This window comes from Pavona decussata, unplaced genomic scaffold (assembly GCF_977016875.1).
Source record: "Pavona decussata unplaced genomic scaffold, jaPavDecu1.1 SCAFFOLD_84, whole genome shotgun sequence".
Taxonomy (NCBI): domain Eukaryota; kingdom Metazoa; phylum Cnidaria; class Anthozoa; order Scleractinia; family Agariciidae; genus Pavona; species Pavona decussata.
In genome coordinates this window covers 3720001-3747024 of record NW_028145502.1, presented here as the reverse complement: position 1 = coordinate 3747024, position 27024 = coordinate 3720001, and the positions used below count along the sequence as shown (strand labels likewise).

At 38.3% G+C, this 27024-nt stretch overlaps 4 protein-coding genes across 4 annotated transcripts in view; 2 read left to right on the top strand and 2 right to left on the bottom strand.

Moving 5' to 3' along the window:
* Positions 1-103: 103 nt before the first annotated feature.
* On the bottom strand, positions 104-4322 carry LOC146475521 (uncharacterized). The gene has a single exon (XM_085115899.1). The coding sequence runs from the start codon at positions 2188-2190 to the stop codon at positions 673-675; it is 1518 nt and encodes a 505-aa protein (XP_084972025.1). The 5' UTR covers positions 2191-4322; the 3' UTR covers positions 104-672.
* An 862-nt stretch (positions 4323-5184) lies between these two features.
* Positions 5185-11666, bottom strand: LOC146475520 (carbohydrate sulfotransferase 3-like). Its single transcript, XM_085115907.1, has 2 exons — positions 11441-11666; positions 5185-7721 (listed from the first exon to the last, which is right to left on the bottom strand). The coding sequence occupies exon 2, from the start codon at positions 7694-7696 to the stop codon at positions 6503-6505; it is 1194 nt and encodes a 397-aa protein (XP_084972033.1). The 5' UTR covers positions 7697-7721; positions 11441-11666; the 3' UTR covers positions 5185-6502.
* Positions 11667-16334: 4668 nt separating this feature from the next.
* LOC146475519 (carbohydrate sulfotransferase 3-like) lies at positions 16335-18860 on the top strand. The gene is made up of 2 exons (XM_085115573.1): positions 16335-16451; positions 17080-18860. The coding sequence occupies exon 2, from the start codon at positions 17106-17108 to the stop codon at positions 18363-18365; it is 1260 nt and encodes a 419-aa protein (XP_084971699.1). The 5' UTR covers positions 16335-16451; positions 17080-17105; the 3' UTR covers positions 18366-18860.
* A 5236-nt stretch (positions 18861-24096) lies between these two features.
* Positions 24097-27024, top strand: part of LOC146475518 (V-type proton ATPase 21 kDa proteolipid subunit c''-like) — a 9856-nt gene continuing 6928 nt past the window's right edge. The window contains exons 1-3 of the mRNA XM_085115918.1: positions 24097-24263; positions 24357-24405; positions 26499-26582. Coding sequence (XP_084972044.1) covers positions 24185-24263; positions 24357-24405; positions 26499-26582 — 212 coding nt within the window. The 5' untranslated portion in view covers positions 24097-24184. The remainder of the gene's footprint in view (positions 24264-24356; positions 24406-26498; positions 26583-27024) is intronic.

Sequence of the window (27024 nt, the reverse complement as noted above, 5' to 3'; positions counted from 1 at the left end):
ATAATAATAATAATAATAATAATAATAATAATAATAATAATAATAATAATAATAATAATAATAATAATAATAATAATAATAAATAAACTGCTGTACATTGTATGTTCTCTTAAGGTATTTCTTCAAAATTAACAACTAATGTTCCCATCTCAAGAAAGAATGCATAAGTTATTTTTTGAGCAAATAAATAATATCCCTTGTATTAATTTTATAATAAGTTAGAACTGCTTTAGTTACTATTTCATACCACAATAATATTTCCTTGCTGTGCGCAGGCTCATTTTTTTTAGCTTCCTTGACAGTCTTCCAGGTTGATAATAGAACTGTTTTATTTGAGCTGGTAAGCAAAGAGCTGGGGGGAGGGGTGGGGTGGTGCAAAATCCCCCCCCCCCTCCCAGCCCCTTTTTCTTGTTGGCTCACTTTTCCCCCAGCCTCATTTAAGGTGGCTCTGTTGCTTAGAGACTTGTATAAAAAATTATATAATTCCAACCAAGTGAAGCTTACACTGAATGCACCAAGAACAGCTTAAACCATTGGTCTGTAATGATACTCAGTATTCTTCATAATTATGCCCCCAGGAATGTCTGTTTTTGTTGTTGTTGAGATTTTCAATGATCCTCCCAGCTACTGCAGACTCCCTTAACACTTGGTTACCATGGAAACATGACATTCTTAACCTTGTTTGTAGTTGTTAAGTTTATCTTCCCTGTTACAAATTCTTGTAATTGTCCAGTTATTTTGCATCTTGGTACCAGATTTCCTGGCAACAAATCCATCCACGATCCATTGCTGGAATGTCCCTGAGCCTATAGTGATTAGGTGCGACCCCCCTATAAGGACATTCATTTCAGTCAGGGCGACAACTCCACTGTCCATTTCCAGTGGGTCATCTGACTTAGGCTTGTATTTTATGGGTTTAAGAGTCTTGGATAAAAACCTCTGAATCTGTTTTATTTTGTCTGTGAGGATATTGTTTTGTGCAATGAACGAATGTAAGGTGTCCGATCCAAAACGGGTGAAATCCGTGGCAATGAAAACCTTTTTGATTTTGGACTTTTTCTTGAGAGCTACAACTTTTTCCACCAAAGTTTTGATGCATCGCGACAATCTCTCAACATCGTACCACTGAATTTGTCTCTCCGAACGAATGTGTACGGAGATATACTCTTCGCCAATGGAGTCTTTGAAATTTTTAGCTCGTTCAAGGACACGTTCACTCGACCGTAGCAAATGCACTAAATTTCCTTCACTAAAATTCACTTCCGGTTTGAAGTGGGTTCGGTCCTTTCCGAATCCCCTCCAGTGAATTATAATAACACACTTGTCTCCTTTCAAAATCTCGTTTTTAAACAATTTAAGACTTTTGACTTTCTCGGCATCAATGCATATTTGTCTCTTTACTTGAAGATCGCCGATTCTGTTCGAGACATTTAAACCGTGATCAATAAAATTACATTCACACCAGCCAGACCTTTTTAAATTCTCCTCGATTTGTTGATACATTGGAGCAGAAATTTTGTACCATTTTTCCATCAACTCCTGCGAGCGATCATTGAACATGAAATGTAGCATTGTGGCATTTGCCACGCTTGACCGGCAATTTCGTTTAAACGTTTCCAGTTTTACCATGGGTGCGATGCGAGCTTTCTTGAGCAAATTGTTCATGAATTGTATGTCGAAATACAACGAAAGCGGATAAAATCTTCGTCTTTCAGTTCGAAGAGCTCCCGACCAACCATATGGTAAACCACACATTCTAGAATCTCGAACAAAAGGCTCGACAATTATTCGGTCGATTTGCTTGGCCACCGCAGCAAGATTGAGCAAGTTCTCTGTCGTTTTCGTAAGCTGTTCGTAGTGATGAAGAACGAAGAGAAATTTGAGACTCCCAGCTTTTCCTTCAGCTTCACTTTCGTCAGGCTTGGTGATTGAAAAACTATGATTATTGAATTCGGTTGATGATGTATCTGTATAAACAGTCGTCAGGCGGTATTTTTTCCTTTCAACGTCCATGTTTTGAATAATTTGAACGTCTTTCAAAGGCATTAAACCGATGACCGGTGTCTGATGTTTCGTTTCTTGAAACAGGTGATAGATAATAAAAACGCTCAATAGAACACAGATTTTTATCCCAAACGAAATTCCGCATCGACATACCACTGATCGTCGTTTAAAATATCTTAGCCACATAACTTGAGGAAAAAAAATCCTCCCTGATTTCGTGAGAGCAACAATTCGGCGGCGGAAGTCTTAGATTTCGCTGCACAGTGAAATATTATTGAGATTCAATCCTCTATCCTTGATTATGCAGTGAAGCATCCCATTTGCTCATCAAGCATAAGTTTCGGCGGTTTCCGATCGTCCTGTCATGGATCACGGCGTTTTCATCTAATGATTTTTCCTGTTGCGATGTTTCACACTGTTGACAATTTGATGGCACTGTAACATTTTTTTTCAAATACATTAAATGTCGCAGATGTTTCGCTCTTCAAAGATGATCGACTCACGTGCAAGGCGCGGAAGTCGATTATATATTACCTTTCATTTGAAACCGCGTTTAATGCGAAAATTTAACAACATTTCAATTTTATTTTCCATTCGACAAGGATATAGTAATAAAACAAACAATCACCGCGTAAAAAACATTACTCAATGTAATGCGAGTCATTCAGGACCAAATAAAATGCATATAAACTGGTTAAATGAACTGACTAATTCGGTATTGACCCACGCAGAGGCACGCAGGTGAACTAGTTCGAGATATATGACTTGTGATTCAATATGAATTCTTTATATCTACCGACATTTTATATTTTCGCTTCAGTAATACAGATTATCACGTGAAATCACATACTTAAGCTCTTGATATTTAGAGCATTTTCTTGATATATAAGGAGACTTCCACAGCTAAACAAATAATGACAAAAAAGATCATGAAAATCAATGGTCTGTCCTGATCCGTCAAACGCTGAAGATGTTGGCTTTTGCGCAGTCTCGACTTAACTTTCCTGCGGTGATATTTATTTTGCTGCACAATGTAGCTCTTGCATCAGTGTCTTAATTACAGTGTAAATTTTCAAATTAAATCTATATTGAAGAGTACTTTGCTATACCAGATGGTACGGTCACCATCCTTGATGATTTTACATATAAATAAATTATCTCGGTACGGCATTATTGACATTATTGATGTTAGGTACTACTGCTATCAAGTGTTGCTGAGTCTACCGCGAAAGCTACAATTATCTTTATATCTTAATTAAGTGTTCTTGATTCTAAAATCCTTCGATTATCAACGCCATAAAAACTGTCGTCCTCCTATAAAAGTACGATGTTAATCAGCATTGTGGTAAATTCTTACCCAAAGATAGTTTCATTTCAGGATATCTTTATTTGGGTAACTATAAATGTTAAACAATAAATATACGAACAATGTAGAAACTCACACTTGTAATATTTTATTATTGGTTTTCTTGGGTTTATCTATTGTTCGGTGTTGGGAAGCGATACAACATATGCGTTATTTACGGAATATTCGAATCAAAGGGATAAAAATATTAAAAAGTTCAATGGTTTGTCCTTCTATTTATGTTTTAGTATAATGCTGATCTAGCTCTGATCAAATGTTGTTTTCTCCTGGTATAGATTTGGTATAAGCAGGTGTTCTGTTTTGGGATTGTTTCCCAGGAAATTGATCCTTCTACCAAATATGTTTAAAATAAGTTTTTCCTCAATAACAGTACATTGTTTACATGGGGTCAATTTATAATTCTTCGTATCAGACCTTAAGTTAACCTTTCTCTGGCATTTGCCTGGAAATGGCCACCCTTCTTGTTTTTTATCGTTTTCTGGTAAAGATATTAAGTGTTTCTTACCGAATCTATACCAGCCAATATCTTGTTATTTAAGTTAGTTTTTACTGTATTTATTTTAATAAAAATGATCTTTAGATTTTTTCATTTGAAGGTGACTGTCAATGTCAACACTTTTTGTTCTGTAACCACGTACTGTATTTTTAATAAGATAGCTGAAAGTTGTAAACACGTGCACCTTAATTTATGGAAATAGGCGTGGACTTGTAGTACCGCTTTTCTTCTTGGAAAGTTGTTGTTTTACAACAAGAACACTGAACACTGCTTGAAACTTCATCCGAGTATGTTACAAACTCATGATTGTCAATGTGTAGTTTTTATCGATACAAATATTCATTGTAATTTTTATATTTCTCCCATTGCTTTATTTTGGTTAGACATATCGAAGAACTTAGTGAAAATCTTGAAACAACGGTACATTTTTGACAGTAACTAAAGGGAAGGTAGCCATTACCAATTCCAACACTAGCCAATCATAGAAGGGCTTACGTAAGCCTATGTTAGTAGTTGACGAGTGTTGTCAATCATACTCCAACCGACATAAAAGCAACGCGAGAAGTTCTTCGCTAGAGAATGTTGTAGCTGAACTGTAGAGTGAACTTGTAAAATACAAGCAACCATTGAACGACAGTTGTGTGTCTACTGAATTCTACTCGCTGGCTTATTTGAGCTGATTCCCCCTTGGTTAGACGAGAAAAGATCTAACATAAATATTCAAAACCGAATGAACAAATTCGGTTCGATATATTGTTAGACTAGTCCCGTCTGCAAATCTACACTTATTGATACGTTTTCGCCTATCATCCATCCACACTAAATCGATGAAAAAAAAAAAAAAGATGAAAAAGGAGACTTTCGAAAACGGTTTCCGAAATGTGGAGACCATTGAAAACGATAATCTTCGTTTTTAGGCCCAGTTCAGACGCCGAACTTTTCATGAGCCGAACTTAATTCAAATTAAGGTCGGCCCAAATCACGAAATCCCGCCTTTTGATTCAGACGCCGAACTTAATTAGCCGAACTTAATTTACTTGAAGCAAAACATACTCTTTACGAGAGACTGCATCTGAAATACGTTAAAATAATTTATGCAATAGGTTCGGCTCATGAAAAGTTCGACGTCTGAATCAAAGCCGTTCCAAAGCCGAAATTCCCGGCTGAGCCAGGCGGGAAGAATGGCTGAGCCGTTCCAAATTGACGCAGCCGTTCTCAACTGATTCAGACGCCGAACTTTTCATGAACTTTATTCAAGGTATTGGGTTCGGCTCATGAAACGTTCGGCGTGTCGGAACTGGGCTTAGTGTGGATTTAGTGTGGGGCGATGCCGATACCAAATACTCGATACTCGATACTCGATATTATCGATATGTTTCCTTGAAAAACTGATCGATACTTGCGAGAAATATCGGCCTGTTTCGATCCTATTCGATACTGTTCACGTGACCGCTGTATGTTCTGTTGCACCGGGCTCGAAGGAAGTTTCACAAAATTAAAATTGAAACACTGTTGCTAGGACTGTGTGTTATATTTACGGACCATAAAGAGCATTTTTAGAGTGTAGCAGAAAAGTCTTGGATGATGACATTCCGTTTCATTATGCATCAGTCATTTCCGGTAGCAAAAACCAGTCATGTGTTTGCAAGGACCACCGCGACAAAATAAAAGTACCGGATCCTGTAGTGAGGAATCTAATCCGCAAAAAAATTGTAAAACAAATTATCTAAAAGAAGAGCAAGGCGGATTTCACGGCCAGAGAAGTATATTTTCCAATATTTCGAAAGGCACGGCCTTTCTTCTTCAGGGTATGTTTGAGACTGACCCTGTGGCAAGATACGTTACAATTTTAAACAGTTACAATAGATACCTGAAAAAAATAGGCTAAAGTTACATCAACAAAAACGTTACAATTTGAAATTTAAAAATACAACTGTTAAATAGGTATAAGCAAAATAGCTAACGTTACAACGTGGAAGACGAAAAACAAAATTCGTCACAATGAGTTTTTTACATAACTTAGGAAGATGAAAGACGGGGAAAAAGTTCATGTCGCATCTCTCCTATTGCCCATTCTTCCCCCGGCCGGGGCTGCCACCAGGGTATTAGGATAAAAACAACAACAACAACAACAATAACAAATACGAACAACCAAAAAGAAAAAAAAAAGACAAATGCCCCACGTCGGGGACAAAAGAGCTTTTCAAATGCCACACTGTGAGGCCAAAAAATAAGTTTCTTCGTTTCTGGGCTAACCTTCGTTCTGAACTTCTGATCAAAGCTAATTCAGACCAAACTAAGTCTCAGACAAGTCTTAAGGCTCTTTTAAACGGTTTCAACATTTGCCTCAACATGCGTTCAACACAGTTGTTGAACCAGTTGTTGAACCGTTTAAACGGGCCTTTATTTCTCGGTATTGCTCCAGTCACCGTTGTTTATATGACTATCTTATTCTCGTCCTTCTCAGAAAAATTTATCGTCTTTGACGATGGACTTATCATTGCAAGGAAGTAGTAATTCTGTAGGGTCAAAATCATGGGGCCTTCAAATTCCCTGGGGTAAACTAATGCCCATAGGAAAATGCCCCACTAATGTCCGTGCAGGAGGAATGGGCACTACTGAAATCAATTAATATATTACTCTTCAATTCCTATCAGCTTCATTAATTCACTACATTCTCTTTCAATAATGTGGTTCTGTTCCTCGGGAGCCGACCGCCATTTCTCGACATTGGCAGTGGAATTGCGGACAGGCGAAAACGTCTTTTTGGCTTCTCTTGCCAGCGCTTCCTCGCTCGGACTTGTGTTGAATACGATCCACTTTAGCAATTCTTCCGGCATATCAAACTCAGCAAAACTGTAAATTCTCAGCGCCGTTTTGACCGGAAACCTAGCAATATCACGATAGTACACTTCCATGTATCGCCCTGGGTACTTGGTTTCCAGACTTCTTCCATATTTGACATTCTCTGCTGTTTTCTGACACGCCGATTGCACGGAGTGCGCAAATGAGGGCGCTGTATGTCTGGGCATCCAGCCTAATTTAATCCTGGAGTCCAGACTCCCACGCGGATCGCGGAGTATCTGAATAACCTTGATGTCCGTATCCGGGTTTTCCAAGAACACTTGTGGTACTATAGTAGAAAGGTTGCGGCCATGCGCTCGCACTTGAGCAACTTTGGTCACGCTGTGTTTATATTTCGAGGCGCAGGAATCCCCAGCAAATTTTGGCACTAATGAGAAGTTCTGGCACAGCTTCACCCCCGTTTCTGAAATGTTGCAAAAGTTTGCAGTCTCGAACGGATTTTTGAATGGAGCGGCCGCCCAGTTTTTCGACGTGTGCGCCAGAAATTTCGTAGCCATTGGAAAATCTGCAAAGTTACAGCTCAAAATGCCATTTAACACCTCGACCTCACTTCGCGACCACTCCTCGCTCGGTTGAACTTTTCTCCATCTTTTTGTGACCCAGAGTGGCTCGTAGATCATGAACACGTTAGGATCTTCGCTAAACATTCGGCTGATAAACGTCGTTCCCGAACGGTCGGCTCCGAAGATTAGCAAACTTCGTCGGCGTTCGGAAGAACCCGAAGATTCTGTGTCTGGCGTGGGTTCCGTCGTGTCTTCGTCCTCATCCATACCGAGATTTTCAAAAGGCCAACTTTTCGTTCGTTCCTCTAGAAAATTCACAACTTGCGAAGTGTGAATACTTTTGGGGCTCGCTGCTATAATCTTTTGCTGTTGGGTTCCATACATCAAAACAGCTAACGAAAGCGCTGCTGCTGCAATAACCACCAGGAAGAACATGCCAGGTCTGACCCGGAATGATGGCATCTTTCGTCGAATCGGTGGGAAAATTCTGCCAAAAAATCAAACACAAAACTGTTAATGGTGCTTCTCAACTGTGTGTAGCTTGTGTATCCAAAATCCACCGCTTTCTAGTGGTGCTGTTTATTATGCTGCAGAAAGTGCTCAACTTTTGAGTCTGTGGATAAAAAGGACCCTACTGTCCGTAAAGTGACGAGGGCCACGTAGGCCAACAGGCTTGGAATCCAACAATTTATTTACTCAAACCGAGGGGTTTAGTAAAATCCCTAATAGAAAAAGTTACAGGAAAATCAGGGCCGTACATAGCGCGGGGGCAGAGGGGGCAGCTGCCCCCGCCAGAAAAACTCAATTCCGTTTCTAACATCACACTGATCACAAGAAAATCGACTAATTGACTGAAAAAATATTCCTTCAATGTGAATTCCAAATAATTATTTTGGAAAATCTTTTGAGGTACCGGTTTCCTTATGAAAATAATGATTTTTTTTTCAGTTTGGGCTGCCTATGGTTTAGAATTTGGTGTGTAAATAAAGACTGACAAGCATACGCCACTTTCTGGCGCGTGTTTTAGCCTTTTTAAATCTAGCTTATACAAGTATTTTTTTTCCGAGATAAATTGGTCTTAAACGTCTGCGCTCCTCGCAAGTATTTGTAGCGGGTTTGGATTTAACCATCATATGTTCATCATCCGACAGGTCATTTGTGACTAATGATTTTTGAGTTTCCTCTTTTGAATTCTCTTCGTTTTCAATATGACCTCTTATTCTGTGTGTTCAACGACGGTGTTTTTATGCCACATAGGACATTTCAGCTGGGTTTGGCTTGGCTCTTTTTAGTGCTTGATAGTTTTAACTGCCTTTCTTGTTGAGATTTGGCAATATAAGGACAGAAATTAATCACTGCTTGTATCATGCAATGAGCTTCATTCTGTAATTGTTGCAATGCCGGGCCCGGCTAGTGTTTGTCACAAGGAGTTGTATTTCTTGGCACGGCTATTTGGATTTTTGGTTCTCTAGTAATCGTTGTAGATAGTGCGTCATGACAATTTAAAACTGAAAGTATCGGTGTGTTTTTTTTTCTCTAAACGTCGTAGAGGCAACTTTCTGTGTAGGAGTGAAAACAAAATTAAGGTCTAACTAGAAACCCTGTCTGCATACGGTAGACCCCTGTGAAGGGCGTGCGGAGTTTGCCCCCACAGGCAAAAAATCCTAGGTACGGCCCTGAAAATAAATAAGAACGACTATAAAATGAATTAAAGGCGAAAAAGACAAACGAAACCAAACTGGACGACCGAAAAACACTTACCAATTGCTGGATTTAGGTGGGCGAGTGATAAAATGAAGATGTAATAGATGTTATATAAGACTGAATTTACAGATGGTGCGAAAATTGTTCAGGGTGGAATGAAAGTGCTGGAGAGAAACGGAAAATAAGGACTAAACGTAAAGTGTTAATTAACAAAAACCGCAACAGTCCGGCCTATTATACGCCTGGAATCGTCTTGTTCACTGGTTTAATTCCGACCTTAATAATAATACTTTATTCAAATACATATGCCCTGCATGATATATTTGACAAGCTTAAGGAGGACCTTGAGGCTAGCCGTGTGTGAAGGTCTCCTCACTAAATATATAAACTAAGGCTGCGTTCGATTGACCGTATTCCGGAATAAGAATAAGAAAGCGGAATAGCTGTTAGATTTCTCTTTTTAAGTAAATTTAGGAAGACATTTCTGCAAATTTTCGCTGGTACATGATAATTTAAAGCGATTTTGTACTCAAGTAACTCCAAAAACCTCTTACGAGGTATTTTGTTGTCATCAATGTATGTATTCTTATTCTGGAATAGGGTCAATCGAACGCATCCTAAAACAATGTATAATATAGACACAAAAATGACAATATTTCTAGAAAATGTAAAAAGCACTTTGACTGATAGAAAAAAAAAAATCAATGAATGTTCATCCACTCAGTGTTTTAAACTTTCCTTAAACTCATTAATGTTGATATCATGCCCAAACAGGTGGTTTGGTAAATTGTTCCAATCTTTGATGATTCCGGCTTACAAAGAAGGAGTACCTCAGGGAGGTAACTTTTGCTGATTTCGTTAGGATCTTATATGAACTATGTAGATCGCTGTCGCTTACTGAAGTGGCAAACATTGGAGAATACTACATTGTGTAAACACCATGAGGTGTCCACCTTTGTTTCGGCAACAACCATTCGTGAAGGCCTGGGAGAAAGTCGTACAGAAACGAGGCATGGGTTAGTCTTAGTAAACAATATTTTGTTTGTTTCATTCCGCTTATTTTTCCTCTTAGAATTACAATATGAACGGAGTGGTCTCTGAACTAAGATAGTTCCCAGAAACCATAAATACCAGCTAAATACTGCCGGTGAATACTTCTTGCCGCAGATGAATGGTGCGCAAAGCAAGCATCGTGTACTTGATTTAATCACAAAAATTCCCGGGCGCATAAACTTTCAGACAAAAAAGAAAATGTCCGAATTCTATTTCCCCGCTCCAGTAGACCTGTACCTTTCAAAAGCTCTATTTTCACTGGACCCTTATAACCAGCAGCTGCATTGTTTTTTTTAGGACTGGGAACATTCTTCTGTTGTTCGTCATTTTGTTCTCTCGACCAACCATGTAAGACATTGCAAACGGTGCGTGTCGCCCCCCCTCCCACCCCTCCCCCCCCGGTTCCGGACAAAATCATCGGATCCAGGCAAATGCAGAAAGCATGGAAGTTCTACATAATAATTTAATATTTATATTGCGCCAAATACATGTAAATATGATCAAATGCGCATTACATGAAAGTGAATTAGCAACATTAATAAGTTATCCAAAATAACTAAAAATATTATATAAAAAAGCAATGGATCTTTAAAAACATAATACATACATAATCCTAAAAAATCCTAATAAAAAGCTAATCTAAAAAGATGGGTCTTAAGTAAACCTTTAAGCCTATGAAAATTGGGCTCATTTCGTATTTGTGATGGTAACCCATTCCACAGTTTAGGTGCCGCAGCTAAAAAAGCACGGTCACCCAATGTCTTTTTAGTTAAAGTTCTTGGCGCTTGAAGCATGATTCGCATTGCACACGATCTTAAATTGTAACTCTTTTCCTCCCTTTTTCTAGAGCAAGACTGTTGAAAGAACCAAGGCTTATGAAAAGACTTCACAGCGTGATTCATTGAGCCATCTTGACTTTGATTAATTTGTGTGAAATTTTTGAAACAAAATTTTGCTTAGACAGTTCAGTTTGGACGTATACTAAACCTGACAAAAAAAGCAAAGAGTGCTTCAATACTTCCGACTAACGGTCGATGTTGTTTCAGCCGACAAATTTCACAACTCGCCGTCGAATTTACATGATTTGATTAATTTACACGTTGTGTTATCTTTGAGAAATGCTTCCGAAATTTCAATGAGAAAACGTCAACATCAGTGTACCAAGAATTGATCCCAAAATTTTCCGGCCGCCCGAAGTTCATTGTCCAAACATTATAAGAACGAGTATTTTCATCCGTAGTTTAAGGATTGCTATTCCAGTGGCCGATGTAAAAACGTGTCGCAGTGACCTTCCGTTTCGTTTCTTAATCTGCGATATTTGACGGTATCTATCGTTTTTTAATTCCCAAAAGGACGATGTTAGCTTGTTCATACACTCGCGAAGTATTCTTTTCATAGTTACGCTTTCAAATATCTCTAAAACCTAACGAAAGACTAATACGTACTTACCGTTTATACGAAGTCGCAGATTCTGATGGCGGAATAAAATAACTTGCCTGTGGCTTTCTCTAATTCTTTCGTCTTCTGCTTCAAGCTTTAGTATTTTTGGTGCTTATTTTTTGCCCAGTTTTTGATCTAAGGGATTGATACCGGTAGGCAAAACAAATAAAGTTCTTCGCGTTCAGAGCTGATTTAGAGATTTTAGTCAAATGTTCTTTTTCCAAAGGTCATCCTTACTACCGCAATACGCAAATACATTGAAATTAAACCGGCGAACTACAAGCATAAAATTTACACGAACACGGTACACAAGATTTTTGTATCGATACTTGGGTATCTAAGCAACTATCATGGCTGGGTGGTTTTTTTTTAACATGACCAAAATTCATTGACTACAGAAGAGGTTTGAACGCTTTCCAAAATATTTTCAGTTTTACCATTTTGCTGGTAAATAAAAATATTCTCCGTAAACCGGGTAGCGGATCGGAATCGTAGTATGTGAGGCAAAGTTAAGATTTACAGGTTTGAATCTGTAGGATCGTAGTGATACATAAGCTAGTCAGAATATTTAAAATCAGAAAACGTATTCATCCACTTCAGTATTTTGTAGTGGGTAGTACCTCGGATGTAAAAAATTAAATCGTCAAAATGATGTTTAAACCGGCCAACTGGCCAGGACACATCAAGAGACAGTGAGGTAAAGCTAAGGAGGCTTTATTTCGTATTAATGAGGCGGTTAGCTTCTAAACAAACTACGATGTTGCGTCGGTGGCCGTGATTAGAAACGAATGTTTGGTTGATCAACAGAGTTGACAACTAAAGGTAAACTGGCAGCCGTCAAGAGATTCGAGTGCTAGATTTAGTTGCCAATTTACTTTAGTAAGTCGACTCTGTTGATAAACAAACTGATTTAACTCGTATTACTTTCAGTTTTTCTCCGGCAACTCAGTCTGGCGAGGATCACAACAATAGAGTTTTATCGAACCACAACAATTTCACTCGATAATCAGTGAATCATTTGACGTGTAAATGCCTCGAAAATTAGCTCATAAAGGACCCTAGTCAGCCTCCGCCATTTTCGATACCATCGAAATTATTGATATTGCATGGTGAAGCGAAATCTTACTGTTTTACTGGAAGTTTTGTTCGTGGAAGTATGTTTCATTATCTTTAGTAGTTTTACAGTGATTTCGTTCATTTTGACATGCTCCGAATAAAATATAATAGCCAAACTCTTGCATATAAACAAAAACAAAGGTGTGGCTGACTAGGGCCCTTTAATTACGCAGGACGACTGAGGTAACCATAGAGTAAACGCATTTTATTTTGAATTACTGCGACTAGTTATCCCACAGATTCAAACCAGTGAATAACTTTGTGCGACATACCACGATTGGGTGGCCTGTGGGTTTTCATAAGCATTCGCTTAGAGCAGCATCAAGGTTTTGAAAATTCGAACGAACGGAAGTAAAGGCTGGTTTCCATATGATCGCAGATCGCAATAAGGTCTGCGATCGTCTGCGATCATATGGAAACTACTTCTGCGATCGTGATCGCAGACGATCGCAGAAGATAGAACCATGTTCTATCTAAAGGCTGGTTTCCATATGATCGCGGATCGCAGATCGCAGATCGCAAACAATCGCAATTGGTCGCAGACGATCGCAGGAGATAGAACATGGTTCTATCCTCTGCGATCGTCTGCGATCCGCGGTCATATGGAAACCAGCCTTAAGCGCGATAAAATTCGTAACAATACACTGTGATAAATTAAAAGCTCCAAATTTTAGAACCTCAGTTGGATCACATGTACAGAGTGTTAGGGAGCTTTAGCAACGACGACGGCTATTGCAACGAGAACGTCAAAAAAGCAATAGGCTTAATAACCAAAACAACAACTCTGCACGTGCTTTACACTTTTTGGTACATTTCTTTGCCGTCACTGCACGACTAGGACGTGAAATGTTTTGATGGGACGTTTTATGGAGGACGTAAACACACGAAGACGAATTTTTTACTTTCTCTTTTTCTAAACTTGGGGTGCGGTCTCCAAGAATTCAACTCTAGGAAATTTTACCTACATTTGACATTAAAACCGACAGTGGAATAATTTGCGACGACGTTTGAGAAAACGCATATTTCTTTTCAATAGTGAAGTTTTCGCTGCCGTCGCGGTCGTCATTGCTAAAGTTCTCTAATGCGTTCCCATTCTCTGCACTTCGCAAAATAACGGCTAATTTTGCCAAAGGAACTGACTTTTCGCAGACTGACAACTCTAAAAACACTCTCTTTGTTTTTTTTTTAAATCGATTTTTTTGGTTTCTGTGATAGTTTAGATTTCGGGAAATCTGAATGAAAATAGCTTGGAAAGCGTTTTTGTCTTGGCTAAACGGCACTTTGACAGGTTTTAACGATTTCAATTTTAGGATAAGTGTTGGCCACATTTCTATGGAGACAATGGTTTTGCGTACTATTTTTTTTTAGGCTTTTTACAAAGTATGTTGACATAAGTTGAACTTGAGCTTGTCGCATAATGCATAGTAGCGACCATAGCAGCTAAAATGTACGGCGCATGCCTATTACGGTGCCTGAATTGGGCCTAATTACTATGCAAATAAACTACCTAGCACTTATCAACTTCGCAGGAGTAAAGATTGAATACGAATAGTCCTAGTCGAGTCATTTGCTTGAGTCACGAAGGAAGTTTATCTGCTTAGTGCAGATGCACAAGATTATTTTCGGACACTGTGACATAGATCCTCATATGTTTTTTGATTTTAATGTATTAGCGAAAACAAGTGGGAACCATAATTTGAAGATAAGACCTAAGAAGACATGTACGAATTACTTTAAATTTTCATTTTTTAATCGCTACATAACAGACTGGAATAGTATTCCATCAAACACTGATTATGCATGCATCTTCATTAAGCAGTTTTAAATCCTATCTTTTAGATCATTTGTGTCAATTTTAAATCAGGTGTAACTCGTTAGGCTAGCTTTGGGCCGTTTGTAAATTTTACTTCATAATGTTTAGTATCAATTTTAGTAGGTAATTTAATTAAGCTAGTTTTGGGCCGCATTTAAATTTTTTTTTCAATTTTTATAGAATGTTTAATCTTGGAGAATATTCTTTGTATGAGAATTTAGTTTCCCCCAATTATTCTCCGGTCATGCGCTTTTTATATATTTTGTAATTTCATTCTTATTGTACATATACTGGCATGACAAAGCACTGTTAAACTTGAAACATTTGTTTTGGTTCTGCTTTTAATACTACGCTCTGTGATTGGTTGGCAAAACTGCTTGCGCCAATTTCTCAACCAATGAGAAGCAAAACCAAAACCAAGCGCGACTTTCTCGCACGCGATTTCCCGCGCTTGGCGCCGGTTACATGTATTTGCTTCGAGCTCTGATTGGTTCATTGCGATGTTTGCGTCTGTTGTGATTGACACAACAAAATTTCATGTTGCAAAAAGAAGAAACAGCGTCTACTTTCTGCAACATGAATTAATTTTAATAGTGACGTTTGCGCTGCCGTCGCCTTCGTCGTTTAGGTTCGTGCTAACAAGATAAATTACGCGCGCGCAGTGCTACTGTGTTCTGTGCATTGTAAAATATGCCCTAGCGCCCTCCCCGTACGTAGTTGTTTTTTTTGGGAAGGGGAGGGGGGTGGTGGTGGGTGCTATCACTTTGTAACTAGCATCTGGGCCCTTGTCATTGCACGGTTATGTGGGAAACGAGTCCAATAAAACCTTGCTAGAAGTCTTTAACGATGATTGCGGTCCTAGTTTTTGAATTCATCATTAAGTTCCTTTTTGTGTGGGCATCTAAAACCAACGGCAGCCCAGCTTGTGAACTACAAGCCTAAACTCCAGACCGTGGCATGAACACAAGCATAAGCATTGTGCTTTTCTAATCAGACAGATGATTTTTCTAATGCTTATACTTGCGCCTAAGTTTGTGCTTATGTAAACAAGTGTGAAAAAGACAAGTTGTGTTGCTAAGGAATGTTACATGTAAAAAAGTAAGTCAAATCAAATCTAAGTTTCATTTAGCTGTCTGGTAAATGCGTACTTCAAACGAACAAATAGCTTTAACTTTAAGACGTTTTAGTGAAGGCGCCTTGCGAACCCAGGCGTGACCGACACTCACTTTGCCAGCGTCTTCCAGCTATTATATTCTTAATTGTTAAAGAACTGGATCATTGTATAAAGCACTTCCAGCTAACGAATTTTAATTGGCTTAGAGGCCATGTTATATGAGCTATTACACCATGCCCGAGAAATAGCGAACATTAAATCGTCTTCTGGTTGTTCTTGAAAAGCGAAATCAGTAAGATCTAGCAATAGTTCTTAATTGTTTTTAATAAAACAATTATTCCACTCGCGCTTGTTGGATATGAGATGCTATCTATCATCTCATATCCAACGCGCGCTCGTGGAATAATTGTTAACTATACCATGTCCCTACAAATATGGCAAGATTACTCGTCGGGTGGGGAAGAAAATATAACTAAATCAGCAAGACTTACCGACTTTTCATGGTTGTGTGTGTGAGTGTTTTTTTTAATTAGTTTTACTGTTTTAATTAGTTCCACTCGCTCTTGTTGGATACGAGATGATGGCAACTCGGCCCTGCGCGCTGCACGTCTCGTTGAGTATCTATCATCTTGTATCCAACGTGCGCTTGTGAAATAATTGTCTAAAAATACTTCTTTTTTAAATGCACTTTATGAATTAAAATATCATTAATTGTTCAAAGAGAACTTTTAAAGCAATTTCAACTCTTGTTTGCCTGCTGCTGGGTTAAATGGTTGATTCTTAATTAAAATGGAGGTTTGCAAGTTGGTAGACGTTCCCATGGAATTAAGTCAGTTCTTAAATTAAGGTCTTTTGCAAGCGCCATTTTCAATCACAATACAACGTGTATTTTATACGCTGAATGCTTCGTGATCAACAACTGTTCGACAAAACGCGTTGCAAGTGAAAAGTGTTTAAGGGGAAATTTTCTAACGGAGGTAAGGAAGTATCCGATTTTGTGATAAACCTTAATCGACTGAACAACATAACTGCAACCGGAAAAAAATTTTTCCATGCATTTGGAATTTCTTTGTTGAGTAATTGTGAAAACAAACAGCGTAGGAAAGTCCACAACCGCTTTCGTTTCTACGTTTCTTTCCGGCGTTCGCTAGTGAGTCGTTTGTATAGCTCAGTCAATTCACTGACCGAGAGTCAAAAGCCAGAACGACTTTAATTTGTTTTAAAACACTTGAAATGTCGTGTCATGTGTCCCCAGATAATTTGGTGGTCTTTCAAAGGCATAGTTTGCGTACGCTTATAGAGAATGACCTGTTCGGATGCTTTAGTTGAAATTTTACGGCGCAGAAAGTATCAGGAAACGGAGTGAGCAGTGGAGCTTCGCTATTAGTGGGAACATGGCAACGGGAAAACAAGAATAAATTAAACGAATGAAAAGCACTCATTTGTCGATTTCTTGGATATTAAGTGTGCCAATTTGGAAGATAAAGTGCGACCATTAAGTTGGACGCTCTCATTGTCTAAACTAGTCTTGATCTGGCTGTTGTGAAGTTTCTCACCAACGAAATTTTTATGTAATGAGTCTGTAATGTTTGTTACACATTTCAGGTTTAACTGAAGCGAGTGAATCCACTATGATTCGGTTACGTTTCCTATTCCGATTCTTCCTGGCTGTTCTATTTATAATCGGAGCCTTCACTACATTCCTGATCCTAAAGAGTCAGCATTTAGTCCACCAGTCTCGCGTCCACGAAGAACAAGGAAACAACATAGATAAACAATCGTGTTCGTGCTCGATTTGCTCTGGCGATCGTTCTCGAACTCTCTCCGAAGATATCCGACGGTCCACCGTAGATGCCGCAAAACCATCTTCCGATGGGGGATGGTCACAATCAACAATTCCCAAACCCGAATCAAATCTCGATCTTCACCCGACGACACATACCGAGAAAAGACGAAGCTTGGTGATTTTCGGAGATGACCGCTCGGGCACAACATTTCTGACGCGCCTGTTCAGCGAAGATCCAAATATATTTTCCGTGTATGAACCACTGTGGGTTACAAGAAGTTGGCTGCGGACGGAATCCGGTAGAAATCCTATTAAAGATGTCACAAATGTTGTAAGCGCGTTAGTGAGCTGCCATTTCTTGAATAATCCAGTTGGTTTAAAATTTCTTGCAAGTACCTCGAAAAAATGGGCTCCTGGGCTGTTCAAAAACCCTTTTCTGTCTCCTCCAATCTGCAACAAGAGTAACGAAGACACATTGTCTTGTCCAGATCCTGCGACGATTCCCAAAGTTGTTGAAGAAGGTTGTTCGCGGCATTTTAAACACAGCGTCACCAAAGTAGCGATTGTGCGGGTCCCGGAACGAAAGCTCTCTAACATTTTCCCGCAGATAATTTACGATAATCCTGACACCGAAATTAAGCTTTTGCACGTCGTTCGTGATCCGCGAGGAAGTTTAAATTCTCGGATTAAATTGGAATGGATAAATGATTACGAGGCCCCAAGATTCTTTCTTCAAGCGCGTGGGACGTGCGAGGGGGTCACGCAGAACGTGAAGTACGCGGCAAGCCTCGAAGGGAGCTTAAAACAACATTACAAGATGGTGCGTTATAAAGACGTCGCTTTGTCACCGGTGAAAACAGCTCAGGAGATTTATAAATTTGCTGGGTTTGAAATGCCAGAGAGTTTGATTCCGTGGATTGTACAAGCTACGAATCCGAGTAAAGAGTTGCTGGAAGAAGAATCCAAAAATCAGTTTTCTTCCGTTCGAAATGCTACGGCTAACGTGGAGAAATGGAGGAAGGAAGCGCCAATTGAACGAACGAGTATTATTGAGAGAGAATGTAGTGAACTTTTTGATTTACTTGGATTGGATAGACTAACTTGAAGAAGGGATACAAACTTTAAGTTTTGTTTCTCAGTGAACAGAGCAACGCATTCATATCCCCCCACAAAAATAATAATGATGATGACGATGATGATGATGATAATAATAATGATGGGGATGATGATGACAATTATGATGATAATGATGATAATAATGATGATAATAATAACAATGATAATAATAATAATAATAATAATAATAATAATGATGATGATGATGATGATGATGATGATGATGATGATGATGATGATGATGATGATGATGATGATGATGATAATAATAATAATAATAATAATAATAATAATAATAATAATAATAATGACGATGATGATGATAATGATATTTAGTCAGGATGCTCTCGTCACCGGCCGTTCTGAGATCCTGAATAAAAACATAGCGAACTGAACTTTGGAAATAACATTTAAATGTTCTCAAATATCATACATTAAAACAAGAACAAGTTAACATAAAAATTTTGTTTATTACAAGTGAATAAAAAATAGCGCAAGAGGGTTTGCCGTTTGACTTTGTTTCCATTTCATTCCTGTAACGATCTTTTCACACGCGCGCATACTCGCCTCTTTCATTTTTTTACACGCGCACATACTCGTGCCTTCCACCACATGTCTTGGCAAACTTAGGTAAATAACTTTTCTGCTTAGTTTGTAGAGACAAAGAAAAGTGTATTCTTTGTGTCCCTGGAGAAGGTGTACTCAAGGTTAATATAGACTGAGGATTGGCGAAGGACGAATCCTCGAACCAACGTATATAAGTCGATAGATCCTAAAGATTGTCGACAAATTGCGGGTAAAAAAGCTCTCATTCATTCTTCCAACTCATTAACAAACAGGCTGTTGTCATTGTATTTTACCCCCTACGTTGTTTATTCGTGTTTTTCATTTCATCCTTTCGCCTTAAGGGGGGACTTAACCTAAATTGGAATGAAATTTGAAGAGGCTTTAAGAAGGGATAGAAGAAAGAAAATGATTTTTGGAACACCAACAGACAGTTGATAACCACGCAAGAGCACCCCAGGTTACTAGTGGACTAACTGGGTATCCGTCTATTAATTATTCACTACAAATTCTAATTTTTAAAGTTCACCAAATCGTCAATATTTCTGATTTCTCTTAATTATACCAATCCTTCTAGAAAAACTATCTCCTCCCAAATATACCCCCAAATCACCCAAAAATTCACAAAACACTCCATAACATAGATTCACGGGATGAGCAAAGAGTTTTTTGGTTTGCTTGAAACGTGAACGCGATATTTCCATTAAAGCCATGTCAAGTGGCGGGAAAAATGGCGTTTATGCGCCGATCAACTCGAAACTTCAACATCCCCCCCCCGGGCAAACCCCGGGCATTTGAACTTTTGAAGATTGGATCGTTCAAATTCCCGCCCCCTAGGGCCCAAATGGAGTTCAAATGCCCTACCTTATCGTAGGATTTGTCTGTCAAATGCCCGTCCTAAAGAACAATCGTTGTCGGCTCCTGTCATGAGTTACTACAAAAACCACAACTTTAACATTGAAACTCATGATTGGAAATTGAATTTATTAAGTCGGACAATGTCAATCAGCAAGTGTAAACTGTTCTAACTCCGAAACATGGCAAAGGTTGTTATAACGAGAAACATAATAACATATTTAAAATGAGTTAGCCGGCTACGTAGACTGTTCGAGTGGCAGGGTATTCTGCAGCTATTTAATAAGCCAAAGCAGCGGTTTTTCATTCGAGAATATTTTTTTTCTTCAACTGTTCACTGCTGTTTTATGGCTATTTTAAAAACCTCTGCAGACACAAATGCATAGAAATACATATTTATTTAATTAGTTAGCCGGCTACGTAGAATGTTGTTCGAGTGGCAGGATATTCTGCAATTTTTAAAAGCCAAAGCGGTTTTTCATTCGACAGTGTTTATTTCTTTCACTACTCACTGCGGGACAAAGCCGCAGCTTGAATCCTTGTATAAAAAATCTACATCGTTTACATACAATCTATGAAAATAATTAATATTTAAGCACTCTCACTTTTGAAGACCTTTTTTTGGTAAGCTTTCATTGTAATGCTGTATCTCTTCCTTTTCTAAACCATATCGTCCAAACACGTGTTTATAGCTGTTAGCGACTTCTGCGACCTCCCAAAAAAGCGATTTGAAACCTGACACTTCCGGTTCAATTTTCCCCACCCCACCCAGGCAAGGTCAAATTCCCCACCTCCGGGAAGGCCTTACCCGTCAAATTCCCCACTCCCGGGCACAGAAAATAGTCAAATGCCCGGGGTTTGCCCGGGGGGGGGATGTTGAAGTTTCGATTTGATCGGCGCATTAGGTTAAGTGCCCTCTCTTAAAGGTCAAAAGACCATTTCCGCGAGTTGCTTTAAATGATTATGAAAGAGTGGCTTCCTGCATAGTTTTTATTATATGAAAATTAGTTTTTTTTATTCATATGGAAAAACTAATTTTCACATGGAGAGCTTTACATGTAGCCTCGCTTTCGTGACGAGTTTCAAAGCAACTCGGAAATGGCATTTCGAATTTCCAGCTCACCAATAGACCACTCGCAGTGACTTTTCTCAGGTGGAATAAAATTGAGCGGTGAACAATAAAAACAATAGTGTTTCTGACTCGGGACTATCGGTCTGGTAGTTGCCCCTTGGAAATCTAATGCTCTTAAAACTAGCTATAGCATAAAAAACCCTCAAAGCTTCGGTTCTCGAGATAATATTAAAGGGGAAGTCTGTTATTGACCTTTTTGGTTAAAAATGGTTAGATATAGGACCTTCACATAGCTACAAAACACTTTTAGAACAACGAGAGGAAATAGATCAACTCGATTCTTGGAAAGAACAACTCGTGATCTATTCTAGCGCATTTTGGAAACAAAAATGCGAGAACTTGAAAAACGTTAGCCTAACATTTTTCTAGTTTCAATCCATTCCGACCTACTCTGTCTCTGGCCAGAGGCACTAATCGACAGTTTTATTGCACTTGGGTGATAATTTATAACAAAACTAGACAATGATTTTATGTTTCTGTTGACAGAAAAGCATTTTTGGGTTTTGAAATGACATCAAATTCGTGTGATACTTCCCCTTTCATTGCACATGAGAACATCAAATTTCCACGGGGGAACTATCGGCCGATAGTCCCTTCACAGAAACACTGTATTGTGTTTTAAATAAATAGCAATAGTAGGGAGATGAAAGAACAGTCAAAGAATGAACGAGAACACGCGGAGGGGGGCGGGGGTGGGGGAGCGTGGTACAGAAAAAAATAAACGCAGTATTTGAATCTAATTATAAAAGTTATGCCGACAGTAAAAACAAAAAAGAGAAGAGAGAGAGGGAGAAAAAAAAAAACGATTGTTTTGGTATCCTGCGCTTTACTTCCCAGTTTCCAACCTCGTTCCCTGGGTCATTCATCTCCCCACCCCCACTCCCCACTCATTTTTCATCTCCCCACACCATCTGGGGTGGGGAGATGAGAGACCCTGGGAACGAGGTTGCCCGGTTTCCTGACAATCAAGACAACATCCAGGAAGGTTTGGGAGAATTACGGCTCGTGTTTTGCATAGTTTTCTCTTTCAGCCAAACTAGTATCAGACTGTTTCTTCATTCTGCATCCGACAGCACAATGAATGAAATACGTTCTTGAAATAAGTAGAATTGCGCGGAAGCTTTTATGAAATTTCAGACTTGGAAATAGACCGTTCATTTGCGTTCTTTTTGAAAAAAAAAAAGTGTTCAGCAACTGAAGAATACGCATAGCAGTTTCTGCCTTCTTTTAAAAATTGACCAGTAAGTGTATTTATAATCCCGAAACGGAGTAGTCCCAAACTACTCTCATAGAGCTTTATCTCCCGGCGGCCATGTTGAGTCTCGAGGGAGTAAAAAGCTTTGTTTTGCACGATAAGCCTCGCACTGAATTTGCGTCTGGCCGAGGCTTGCCGTGCAAAACCAAAGCTTTTTATTCCCTCGAGACTCAACATGGCCGCCGAGTGATAAGGGTCCAATAGTAGGAGGAGTCTTTCACTGCGTCCCAAAGTACTCCCATTGTAAGGTAGAACCTCAGTCTCATGAGTGTTTCCCAAGAAAACAGGGGCACCCGCCGAGGACATTTAAGCAAAATTATTAAAATGTTGTCTCTTGCATTTGCAGATCATTTTGAGACATATCTGTGTAAGCTAATACAGATTAATTTCTTCGGATGCTTTAGCTGAACGTTTGAGTTGCAGCAAGTTTCAGGAAGCGAAAACTAGTTATTCCTCGAATAAACTAGCTGTTAGCTGCTGACTGTTGTTGCTTTACGAAAATACTAGCCGGACCCTTTTTCGCATTTTTAACGACTTATCATTGCCCCTTCGAAAACGAAAGGAACTAGTTTTTCCTTGTTTTACGAAATTTTGTGCAGACATGTTGCTGAAGAGTAAATAAATTGTATACTGCTTCCAAAGCTTGGAACTCTCTCTCAGACGAGCTTAGGTCAATGATTAATATCAAATTATTTAGACAAGAGAATTACATATGTACATATTATATGTTTCTTTCTCTGCACATTAGCATGTATTTTGCTAGAGGCCTAAACAGCTCAATCAGATCGGAGGGTAAATAAAGTTTCATTCAAGAAAACTACAGAATTCCTGAAGCAATTATGGCCATCCGAAAAGACATATATCCACCGAAATAAACCGTGGAGTTCCTCTGAAGAAATTGAAGACGCAACTATCGCCATGGAAGATTGTGGTCATGATGACTTACAAATCATCGCGATCGCTGATAGAAAATGTTGCATTATATGAATGTGTTACGGCTTAAAAAAATTGCTAGAAATTATCTTTCATGTCTGGTCATCTCTAATTCTGGCTTTTTTTCCTCGGTGATATATCCGTCCATGGGTCCCTGGCAAAGCCAAAGAAACGATGAAAGACCTCTCTTTTTCATAATATTTTGTTGTTTATTTACTTATTACTTTTTGTAACATGACAGCACCGTTTTTTCTTGTATTTTTAATCTTTCACATGCACATTCACAGTAATGGGAAGCCTTTGTGAATTATAATAAATAAATAAATAAATAAATAAATAAATAAATAAATAAATAAATAAATAAATAAATAAATAAACAAATAAATAAATAAAAAACAAGGAGCAAAAAGTCGGAAATGGGAAGAAAAATGGAAATGGTCCCCCGCGCTCCTCGTTATTTTACTCTCTCTAACAATAACAACAACAACAACAACAACAACAACAACAACAACAACAACAACAACAACAACTTTATTTAATATAGTTATATCTTTTACAGAAATACACAGCCCGCATATAGCAGAGCAAATCGAGGAGGGCTGTGTAACTAATTTGTCCCCGCGAAAGAGGCTTTTGCGGAGAAGAGAGATGAAGGACAACATCGTTAGCTTGTCAGTTGTTTTAAAAACTGTTACTGTATTTTCCATTTCCGTTTGTGTAGTTGTGTATTTTATCGCTAAGTGAGCTATTTCTCCTATTTCTTCGTGTACGCAAAGGACACTATCAGGTAATGAACAAATTTGAAATATAAAAACGACGATTTGCTTAGAGCATAAACTAGTGACAAAAAAAGAAAGAAAGTAAGTAAGAAAGAAAGAAAGGAAAGAAACGAAACGAAACGAAAGGAAAAATGGAAGAAAGAAGGGAAAAACAACGCGTGGTACTGGGCTCAAACCCACAGGCCAGGCTACCAAGTCAAGCATCTGCCTTCTTGTCACATGAGAAAGCGAGATGAGAAAGTGGAATTAATTTCTGTGCAGTTGTTTTTTAGACGCTTTTAAAAGCAGTTATGGCGTACGTGGCGAGCAACAATCTAGGCTACTACTCTGTAGTTTATTCTTTGAGCCTGTTTCTTCTAATTTGTGTCGGTAAGTTGATGTTAATTGTCTAGCTACAAAGCATCCTTCGTATTCAATATGGCGGCGGAGTTTTCATCTTGAACATTTTGAAATTTTGCACAGGGCTGTATTACAATCTTTCTGGTCTTGGTACAAGATTTGATATAGGATGGTAAGTTTTCATTTATTTTACTTGTTGATGTTGTGATTTCTTTATAAGCGCAATATTTTCAGTACTCAGTATCGGGGAAAAAAGAAATTAAGTATTGCAATTGTAATTTTTGTATTGTTCTATAAAATGCTTATTAATTATGCATAAAACTGTTGTACATTTGTCATTTCCCCGATATATAAACTTTATAGATTTTATCGTAATGTAAAGTGGAATTTCTTTTTGTTTTTGCCCTTAAAGCAGGGTATTTTTCAGTCTGTCCCAGCCCACTTCAGTAAACATTGTCAACGTTTATTTTATTTATTATTATATTTATATTTAGTCTTTGACCGGGGTATCTAATCAGATAAAAATGTTGAACAAAAAGGTAATTGAATTTATTGAAATATCATGAAAGAATTATTTTTGATCCTTTACCATCATTTAAACTGAACAAAAAATTGCTACCTGAATATTGAAAATTTTTGCTGTGATTCAAAAATGAAGACAGAAGAAGGGGTATAGAATGGTCCTATTGAAAATCATGTGTCTCGGAAAATATCCGCCCAGTCTCGAAATCTCGGGATTCTAAACGAGAGTCTCGGAATCTCGGGCTCGCTACACGTTGAACTGTCTCGAAGTCCCGGATTTTTTGTAATTTGGGTCTCACAATCTCGAAAGGACCGATCAGAATGCACCATTTTCGATCCTACCATACTGCATTAGTGGCTACATATAAAACCCTAAAACTGCTATACTATCTGGCGGGACAGAATTAAGTATAACACTCTACCTTTCCCCATAATGAATCTTCAAATAGCAACTGACAAGAATGGTAAGATTTGAAACGGCGGTCTTGCTTGCAAACTCACATTGCTTGCTACAGCGTCGTAAAACCTACAGTTTGGAAACGTTACATTGACAATATTCAGTTTTTCTCTGTGGGACACTGGTAAACACGATATACAACGTGCCCAACCTCAAACAAGTTTTAATGGGAAAATGGCACTTAATATAAAACCAGCCTTTCCTACGAGAAATCTTCAAAAAGCCACCACTAATTTCCTTTAAAAAAGGAAAATCTCTAAATGACATGCTTGTCAGAGCAAAAATATAAAGAGGTTACACATCAAAAATGTTTCCATTGTTAGAAGTCGTGCAGACCTGTCACCCCTTGCTATCTCCAACGTACTATAAACTCGAAACATTTTCAACACTTTGATCTGCTAAGAGGATTTTTTAGTCTCGGGCTCGGATTCGATATTAACGTTTGGGTCTCGGTCTCGTAATGTTAAACAAGGGTCTCGCAGTCTCGCAAAGTCTCGGATTGACCATTCTATACCCCTAGAAGAGCTGTCAAAACATGTCTTTGAAAATCAAAACTGTTGTTGTTTTTCTTAAACTTATACACTGCAACTTACATACATACATACTTACCTGCTGCTATCCAGATATTTTGGCAATAAAACCTAGATTACAGTAATCATATCAACAAGATAAATCAACATATTCCTTTTGCTCATGTTATTTACTTTGGGGCACCTACTCGATTAGTTCTTTTAGCTATTTGGGTGTCCCAAACTTCACACATGTATTCAAAAAGTTTTTCCTCCTTCATTTTTTTCCTTTAAATCTATTTTTAGTAACAATGAAATGAAAAGTATTTTTTATTCTTTCTCTTTACTGTATGTACTGTATCCTTTATACTAATGTATGTGAGCATAGCTTTAAAAAATAATCATCTTTGTAGTATTCGTCTGAATTAAATAAATAATACTGACTTGACTTGACTTGGCTGTTGCCAAATAGGAGCTTGGCAGCCTGGGGCGCCCATGTTCTTAACATCTAAATGTTTTTTGCGGCAGCCCCTTACATTTCACAGGTTGGACTCCTTACTTCTTGGCCTTCACCTTGTGGGTTCCTTGAAGTTTGTCTTAGGAAACAACCACGAATTTCTCAAAGTGTTATAAACATGTAGCAATTCTCAATTCATCTATAGTTCTGTTGTTTTTTTTTAATTGTTTTTTCATCTGTTTTCCATAGTTGTAACTGCTTTTTCATTTTGTTATCCATAGTAGGTGTTTTGTTTTAACTGTTTTCTTTTTTTTTGGAAGGTTCTTGGACAAAACCTCTCCATTTATGTGGGCATCCCTTGGGATAGGACTTGCAATTTCTCTGTCTGTGGTTGGAGCAGCATGGTGAGTGATTGTGAATAATTGTTTTAGTATATACCACACGAGCAGAATAACTGGTGGACCAAACAGTTATTTTATTTCTGACAATATACAAACAAATGGTATGCAATTTTAAAATCTACCCACGCGGTAAGCGATTTCTTATTGTAGAAAGGTCCATCTCGCTTTCTTGCAGACAAATGAAACCTTTGAAGACACCTGTTTAGTTCCTACAGTGTCATTTCTTCAATTTTTCTGTGAAATTTGTCTTGTGGTTGAAACCATGCTGAAAAATATTAGATGTTTCATTGTTTTTATTATAATAATTTTAGTGTTTGGTAGTTTTCGAAAACAAAGGATTCTATTTTCATTTTTCGCCTTTGAATATGAGGTTGAAAATATTAAATAACTTACCATTTAATGCCGTCAAACCAAACTCTGTGGCCATTTATGTATTTTTTTAACA